This window comes from Humulus lupulus, chromosome 7, assembly GCF_963169125.1.
Source record: "Humulus lupulus chromosome 7, drHumLupu1.1, whole genome shotgun sequence".
In the NCBI taxonomy this organism is placed as follows: Eukaryota; Viridiplantae; Streptophyta; class Magnoliopsida; order Rosales; family Cannabaceae; genus Humulus; species Humulus lupulus.
Window position 1 is genome coordinate 160,576,282 of NC_084799.1, and position 9,368 is coordinate 160,585,649.

Sequence of the window (9,368 nt, forward strand, 5' to 3'; positions counted from 1 at the left end):
GGAATGTGTCAGCGTCAGGGAAGTTCAATCATGCCCACCCAGATGCCAGGTCCGGGTTCATTTACTAAGGTCCCGATCCGTTTACCAGGACCCTGGTTCGTTTACCAGAGCTTGGGTTTATTTATTAACGTCCCAGTCCATTCTCAGACTGTTGAGCCCGCCACCCTTACTCGTATCCCGGATGATGCCATTAGGTTAGAACCGGGAAGCTGAGTTGCGTATGCATCTTGGTCTCGATTCCCTCGTTATGGTGGTGCCCATCATACAATGTTGGGCTTACTGACGATTGGACCACTAGGATTTTCTTCTTCCTTATCCATTGGGCTTAGGTTAGGCCTTTGATCTCTTCGAGAGAGCCCATTGACCCATTATCTCGTGCCATGTGTCCAGGGGAAAAACGGGGATAACACAAAGAAATCGAAAGTCATATTGATACTACAAAAACGTTATTACACCATAGAAAGTAGTGACTCTGAATTCCTAAGGTTTGAGACTACAAAAAATGCTACAAGACTTTCTAAAACAATTGAAGAGACTTAGCAAAGAACACAAGATGTTATCCATTCATGTGTATGCATATCTTCACAACATGAAGGATCGTTGCAATTACAAACTAAACAAATAAGGCTGATTATAGAAATTAAACAAGCTAGAGACGTGTTAGATATCATAAATGTAACTTTACTGTAATGCACTTTTTTTTGGGTTATGAATTTCTTTATAATACATATATTTTAATATCTACCAATCTTAACTTTTTTATAATAATTTTATTTAAGTATACTTCACGAATAATTTATTATTGTAACTATGTGTCACATGTTGTGCCTCTGTGGTGGATTAGGCTGTTGCTTATGTGTTGGTCTTGATACATTTACAAATTGTATTATTGTATAGGCCGAGACATATGTTTACCACCCAATAAAAATTAAATAAAGAAATCAATTGAATGAGTTAGGGTCTACAATTTTTGTTGTTGTTTATTTATCAAAACCCTTGAGAAAGTACATATTTGATAATATATATATAATATAAGAAAAAAATATTAGCGAAATTTGGTATCAAGAAGAGACTATAGACGTTGAAGCCACTAACTAGCTAATACTTATACTTTCAGAAAATCTTACATGATAAACAAACGAATAAAAATGAAAGTAAAAGGTTACGTGCGGTTTCTACTTTAATTGAACACTCCTACGCATAAGATAACATTGTGTTAAAAAGAGTTTGTGTCTTTTTTCTCCCTTTCATATTGATTGACCTCATACAATACAATCTTTATTATGTATTAATTTATTTATTTTCCAATAACTTTCCTGATATAGTTGGGTGGGTGTCATAAGACTTTTTACAACTCAACTCCAAATATCTAGCTTGTCATTCCTATAAAAACTTATACGGTAATTAATTATACGTGTATATTTGACAAGGAAACCATTGTTTTCCCGGAAAATCCTCTCAACCCTTGTCTTAAAATTAATCTCACGTAGCCAGCCGAGCCGACACAAACAAAAGACTCTTTCAAAAACATAAACATTCAACCTCCTACAATCCCTCACTATCGATCTTTTCTCTAATACCATTGTCATTCCCAGTTGTAGCTTCTGGTTTGCCAACCTTAATTCTCTTTTCGTTTGTTTTCATATCTTTCTCCATCTGTTACAATCCTTTTCTTCAAAACCCAGAACCCAAAAATATTCATCTCACCCTTGGCCACTCCTCTCAATTGATCTTCGTCTCTTATAATCTCCTCTCTCTCTCTCTCTCTCTTTCTTCTGTCATGGGCAACTGTTGCTCTCAAGGCAAGGCCAATGATAATGGTCCGGACACCATCAAGGGAGGTTCAGCCCATGAAAACAACTCAGACGACATTAACAATAATAATAATAATGGTCGTGGAAACAATTCCCATAATGCAGGAGCACCTAATAATAAGCCGAATAACCAACCAGCAGCCCCAGCAGGTTCAACCAAGAATTCGAAGCCTGCCCCGATAGGCACGGTGTTGGGGCGGCCCATGGAAGATGTACGGTCGACCTACAACGTTGGGAAGGAGTTGGGGCGTGGACAGTTTGGGGTGACACATTTGTGTACTCACAAGGTTAGTGGGGAGCAATTTGCTTGCAAGACCATTGCCAAGAGAAAGCTTGTGAATAAGGAGGACGTTGAGGATGTGAGGCGAGAGGTTCAGATTATGCACCATTTGACGGGTCAGCCTAACATTGTTGAGCTTAAAGGAGCTTATGAGGACAAGCATTCTGTCCATTTGGTCATGGAGTTGTGCGCCGGTGGTGAGCTTTTCGACCGGATTATTGCCAAGGGACACTACACCGAGCGAGCAGCTGCTTCCCTGCTCAGGACTATTGTCCAGATTGTTCATACTTGTCATTCCATGGGAGTCATTCATAGGGATCTCAAGCCTGAGAATTTCCTTTTGCTCAACAAGGACGAGAATTCTCCTCTCAAGGCTACAGATTTTGGTTTATCTGTTTTTTATAAACAAGGTTTGGAAGAAGCAATGTCTTTGATTCATATCATCATTGTTTCGATTTAAAAAAACATTGTGTAATTACCATTATTATTATTATGACAGGAGAGGTCTTCAAAGACATTGTTGGTAGCGCATACTACATTGCTCCTGAAGTCTTAAAGAGAAGATATGGGCCAGAAGTTGATATATGGAGTGTTGGGGTCATGTTATATATTCTTCTATGTGGTGTCCCACCTTTCTGGGCAGGTATATGTATGTACTTGTATTTCAGTGCTTAATTATTATTTTAAATTGAGATACTATTAATGAGAAAAATGTTTTGACAGAATCCGAACATGGGATTTTCAATGCAATCTTACGTGGTCATATTGATTTCACAAGTGATCCATGGCCCTCAATTTCAACTGGAGCAAAGGATCTTGTTAGGAAGATGTTGCATTCAGATCCCAAACAGAGATTGACCGCCTTCCAAGTTCTTAGTAAGTATTAGCTCCTTTGATAAGTTCCTAAAAATTAATATAATTATTGGTAAGATAGGAATATAAATACTTGTACATAAATATATATATATATATATATTCTGACATGCATATATTAAATCTCCTTTCTGCAGCTCATCCATGGATTAAGGAAGGCGGTGAAGCACCAGATACTCCTCTTGACAACGCTGTACTCAACAGACTCAAACAATTCAAAGCTATGAATCAGTTCAAGAAAGTTGCTTTAAGGGTAATCATAATCTCATGTTATCTAATTATAAATCCCAGTTTTAGTTGAGGTAATCTGAATTTGATACTGGCTCAAAACTAGTTATGTTTCATAATATTGCTGAGTTTTCATATATAGATGCCATTAATATGAGTCGAACGCAACTTTTTCATTCAAATCACCTAATACTGGTTTTGCAAATCATAAAATAAAACTTAACATTAGATTTGAGGTCTTTAGCTCTGTTCTAAGTGGGTATATGTATAAATATTATATATATATATATGTATATAGGTTATTGCCGGGTGTCTATCAGAAGAAGAAATTATGGGATTGAAACAAATGTTTAAAGGAATGGATACTGACAACAGTGGGACCATAACACTTGAGGAGCTTAAGCATGGACTAGCCAAACAAGGAACAAAGCTTTCTGAATTTGAAGTTAAACAATTGATGGAAGCTGTAATTCCTCTCTCTCTCTCACTCAGATTGTTATAAGCACTTGTTCATATGTACATGTGAAAACTGATGCTGGTTGGCTATTTTAGGCTGACGCTGATGGCAATGGGACCATAGATTACGATGAGTTCATTACAGCCACAATGCACGTGAACCGTATGGACAGAGAAGAGCATATATATACTGCCTTCCAACACTTTGACAAAGATAACAGCGGGTATTGATAATGATAATGATATTTTGATTACTTAATAAAATTATATACATGTTTTTTTGGGTCTGTGTACTGATGATGAAGGTGCACATAAAGTATTGTTACTATTGTGAGAATATAATTAGTGTCACACTTATGATTAAATTTAGGTACATAACGACTGAAGAACTAGAGCAAGCTCTCCGTGAATTTGGTATGCACGATGGAAGGGACATAAAAGAAATCATTTCCGAAGTTGATGCCGATAATGTAAGTAGTGGTACACAAAAAAATAAGTTAGTATATTGTCTTTATATACATATTCAAAATTACATTCTTCGTGTATTTATTTATATGTATAATATATGTGTAGGATGGGCGAATCAACTATGATGAATTTGTGGCTATGATGAGAAAAGGAAACCCAGATGCTAATCCTAAGAAGCGACGTGATGATGTATTTGTTTGACTTTGATTATGTGTATGCTGATGCAAATTATTTATGTAGATGAGTGGAAGGAAAAATTTGTTATACTGAGAAAGAGAGATGGAAAGAGAGAGAGAGAGAGAGAGAAAACTCGTTCGATATTCATTTACACGTGGATTTCATAGGTGGATCAATGTTCTTTCTATGTACAGTACTGACTATAAAAGAGAAAAAGAAAAGAAAATTCGGGCAGTATAGGGGGTAGTGGCTCAAGAAAAACATAATATTGGATTTTCTTTTTATTTTATTTTTTTTTTCATTTAAGAAATTGTTTAGGGTTGTAATCTTTTCCTCGTGCGTAGTATATTCTTGTTCTTCCCTTCTTGAAAGTTGGTCTACAATTTTTATGTTTGCCAAATTTTTACTCAACCGAATGGCACATTAAATTCCAAGTTCTAAGTAAAAGGCCAATAATTCAAAAAAATTGACAAAAGAGAAATTTTTACATGGTTGAGTAATAAAATGACCTATTCGAAGGAGTCGAGGTTAGAAAAATTCACAAAGAATTAGGGATGGCTTTTACAAGATCAAAGTAAAAGTCACTAGCTTGAACATCAACTACTTTGAATCTACGCTTTGTATAAACCCATTTCACTATACTTTAATGGACTTATCTTCTTGCACGTTGAGCACCCCACTCAACCGTTTGAACTGGGATTCCTCTGTAGATATTGATGAAATCACTTCAGCCTTGTACCTTGAGATCCTTTCAAGGTTACCTTGATCTCCCATCAAGCTCTTCCCCATAGCTTGCTGCTACTTCATCACAATAAATCCTCCTGATGTTCTGTACCTAATCAACACATAAAGAATAAACAAAACTTTTCCAAGAAAGGACACTGGTAGTGCAAAAACTAAGAGAAAAAGATTAGTCAAAACCACAAATATATATAGACCACGAATGACTAACAAACTTAACAACCAACAGAGTTAGATCAACAAAAAAAAATTCTATTGACACCACTTGCTCATAATACGCCAATGTGTTACACTATTATTAGCATATAAGACATTTAAAAGATGTCATGTATGTTGTATGTCGTCATCGAATATTATGTGCTATTTTGTCTTTCAAATCATAAATGATTCAATATTAATTAATTTTAAGTCACGAACAAATAATTACACCAAATTTTTATATATATATATATATATATTTATACATATATACATAAAATATATTACAACTGTAACCCTTCAAAACGTTTAGGATGTTACAATGAAATTTCAATTACTCATCTAAGAACTCTTCGTCATCCAATTTGATTGCCATAGTGACAAAACATGTGTTTTTTTTGGGGAACCACGACACTTCAGCCATCATCACGTTATCTTAAAACAACTATTGCCACTTCAACATCTGTTGCCTGAGGATCTTACAATCATTCCATTTTGGATTCAAGTATTGTATTTCTTAAGCAAATATAACTCGCTTATTGCCATACTTTGATCACAGTTGGGGACCTCTATAATTAATTATAGTTCTCTTCATAAAGGACGGGCCCATTCACGAGAGTCAGAGTTGCAATAGATATTACAAAGCATCTTCATGGTTAAGTGATTCACTTTAATCCCATTAAAGATGAGCTTCAGGTTGATTATTTACATGAGAACCTTCATAAGTTTTGTCTACAGTATAAATGCTGGTCATGGTTATGTCCACTGTTAAATTAGAAAACAAAGGAGTGTTGCATTTCTTCCATTATGGTTCATGTATGCATAATAAAATCAATCAAAACACTGGTTATGATTGCTACTGTGCAAACATTTCTAAGATAGGTGCTTACCTACTTAGCCCTTTAGTACTCACCTTACTCGTAGATGTATTTACCCAATTTATATTTTTAGACAAGGGTAGTTTATAGATTGATATCATTTGATATATTAGCAATGTTTTCAATGGATTATCCACTAGGGCTTGAAAGAAAAGGAAATAATCATTTTGGGTACCTCAAAGAAGGCATTCTGACGCTCAAGTCAATAAGGATTCTATCTAAATCTCCCAAGAAATGTAGAGTGAGTGAATAATAAGTCAAAGGTCTCATTTCTCGTTATTCGAAGTGGTATTTTTGGATAAAATAAAAGAAAAGACTTATCTTGATTCGTCCACGTCATTCCATCTAAGACAACAAATAACAAATTCAAATGAGGCGGACACCGATCCTATCATGCTTTCACCACCCTCTTGGATTTAACTTCATTGACCCTCGGAGGGTCGGGTGAGATCTTCTTCAAGCCTACCCCGATATACTTATTTATCTGCAAAATGTTAGCATATATGTATGCAATTTAGTTAATAAAATATACATTATAGCGCATAAAGATATATGTGTAATTTAGTTCTCACAACTGCTCCTATTCTTTTTTTTACGGCTGCCAAGTGCGAATAAAGGAACAATCTTCTCAAACCCTACCCCAATTCCTGCAATCTTCTCTATCCCATCGATGGCTCCCAAATCCCATGCTTTCAAGATGACGAGAAGCTCCAATACCACTCAACAATTAAGGGGTCGGCTCTGCCAAATATTTTAATTCGTCACCTCTAATATCTGAAGAAGAATCTAAATAGAAAACTGAAAACATCATTTCCGAAAAGGAAATTGTTCTTTTTTTTTTTGATGAATAAGTATCAATGTATTACTCAACAGCCAAAAGATACAACTCAACCAATTACAATCCAACCAAAACAACCTCAAAGAAACTAGATTTGACTGATCTTAGTGACCCAATCCCTATCTAAAGCTTTGGCCTTTTTAGGCATTACAAGAGAAATCCTAATCTGAATCTCCCTAACAACTCTTTGTACAGTATTATCTACATGCCATAATTTGTTGCTCCAGAACACATCATTTCTAACCCTCCAAAGGTGATATACAAGAGCTGCAAGAGCAGCATATATAATGTTCTTCCGAACAAGACTCATCCTCTTAGCTTTATGGATCCAACGCAGTAAGTGCATCAGGTTTAAAGAGGCCGGATTCCAACCCAAACCCTGCTTAAGCTTCTGCAAACAAACACTGCTATAATGACAGTGAAAAAAGAGATGACCAATGCTCTCAATATCACCTCCACATAACAGACAAGATTGATCAATTAAAGGCTGAAACTTGTGCAACTGATCTCTAGTACGAAGCCTCTTCAACATGACCAGCCAAAGCACAAATCTATGCTTCGGAATGCTCAGTCTATCCCAAAAAATTTTGCTCCAGCTTACAGCAAGAGGATGCTCAAACAGAAGATCATGACTAGCTTTAATGCTATAATTCAAAGCTGCAAAGTTAGACAGATCAGTCTTTGCTTTGAAGGCATCTTTGACAGCAACTAACCGCTTCCAGTACCAGCTACAATCCACTGGTAATCCCACCAGTTTCTGTCCATCAAGTAGACGCTATTAATCCATTTCACAAACAAGTTATCCTTTTTGGTGGCAATTGCCCAAACGTACTTCCCCATTGCAGCCATATTCCAGTCAATAACCTTCCTAAAGCCTAAACCCCCAACTTTCTTAGGCAAACAAATGTGATGCCAAGCAACTAAACCCGGGCTATTACTGTCAGCCATACCCTTCCAAAGAAAAGCCCTACAAATAGCTTCAACATCCCTTAATAATCTTTTAGGAAGAATCATTATTTGAGCCCAATAAGAGTGGATAGTAATCAAAACAGAATTGATTAAAGTAACTCTTCCCATACAGGACAAGTTCCTTGTGCTCCAAACTTTGATCCTAGCAACCATTTTCTCAAGAATACCATTACACTCAGCTGTTGAATTTTTTTTTTGAGCAAACAGGGATGCCAAGATATCTAAAAGGGAGATGAGCTCTATTAAATCCTGACATTTCAAGCACTCGGGAAACCTCTGCCTCCTGCATGCCACTACAATATACAGCCGACTTTTCATTATTAGGTAGCAAACCAGAAGTCAAGGAGAAGAGTTTCAGGCCCTGCAATAACAGAAGTATAGACAGAAAATCTCCATGACAGAATAACAACAAATCATCGACAAAACAAGTATGATTCAACTTTAACGAACCACATCTGTCATGGTATTTAAACCCTTGCCGAGCACCCACATCTCTCATTAATCTAGACAAATACTCCATGCCAAGCACAAATAGGAGTGGGGACATCGGTTCACCTTGTCTCAATCCCTTCTTGGACTAAAAAAAGCCATGCCTTTCACCATTAAGTAATAAAGAAAATCTTGGGGTTTTGATACACACCATAATGAGATCAATGAACTTCCGAGGAAAATGAAAAACAACAAGCATTTCTTCAATAAATCCCCATTCAATAGTGTCATAAGCTTTCCTCAAATTGATTTTAATCATACAACTCGGTTTGCAATTCTTCCTACCATAATGCCTAACAATATCTTGACAGACCATAATATTGTAAGCTATATATCTCCCATGAACAAAACCACCTTGATTTTCAGCTATTAACTCAGGGAGGATTTGCCTTAATCGCAAGCAAATAATTTTGGTAGCTGCCTTATATATCACGTTGCAACAAGATATAGGCCTGAAGTCTTGGACACTATTCAGACATTTAACTTTAGGAATGAGTGTAATGGTTGCTGTATTTATCTCTTTAAGAAGCAAGCCAATATTTAAAAAATTAATCACAGCAGCACCTACCTCATTTCCCACCAGATCCCAGTTATCCTGAAAGAAAGAACTCCCAAACCCATCCGGGCCAGGAGCCTTCCTCCCTGGTATGGCAAACATGGCATCTCTAACCTCTTGAATGGAGAAAGATTGCTGAAGAATACGATTATGCTCCTCGGAAAGTAATGGACCAGCAGCCACCACTGAATGAAAAACTTGCCTTGTGTTGCTCATTGAGGTCCCTAATAAATTCTGATAATAACTCAGAAATGCTTGTTGAATATCCCCTGGTTTATCCATCCATATACCACTCTCATTCCAAATACAATTTATTCTATTATTGGCTCTCCTGACTTTCAAAAAAGCATGGAAAATAGCTGTATTCTCATCACCATTTTGAACCCAATCAATTTTAGCCTTT

At 36.3% G+C, this 9,368-nt stretch overlaps 1 protein-coding gene across 1 annotated transcript; it reads left to right on the forward strand.

Moving 5' to 3' along the window:
* Positions 1-1,360: 1,360 nt before the first annotated feature.
* Positions 1,361-4,620, forward strand: LOC133789978 (calcium-dependent protein kinase 17-like). The gene is made up of 8 exons (XM_062227610.1): positions 1,361-2,504; positions 2,594-2,737; positions 2,818-2,970; positions 3,105-3,220; positions 3,494-3,661; positions 3,748-3,875; positions 4,022-4,121; positions 4,225-4,620. Exons 1-8 carry the CDS (start codon positions 1,781-1,783, stop codon positions 4,318-4,320), a joined length of 1,629 nt encoding a protein of 542 aa, XP_062083594.1. The 5' UTR covers positions 1,361-1,780; the 3' UTR covers positions 4,321-4,620.
* Positions 4,621-9,368: the final 4,748 nt, after the last annotated feature.

Coding starts and splice junctions, on each gene's coding strand:
- LOC133789978 (XM_062227610.1), top strand. CDS start 1,781: ATGGGCAACTGTTGCTCTCAAGGCAAGGCCAATGATAATGGTCCGGAC. Junction 3,221..3,493: donor TCAAGAAAGTTGCTTTAAGG/GTAATCATAATC, acceptor ATATGTATATAG/GTTATTGCCGGGTGTCTATC. Junction 4,122..4,224: donor CCGAAGTTGATGCCGATAAT/GTAAGTAGTGGT, acceptor ATATATGTGTAG/GATGGGCGAATCAACTATGA.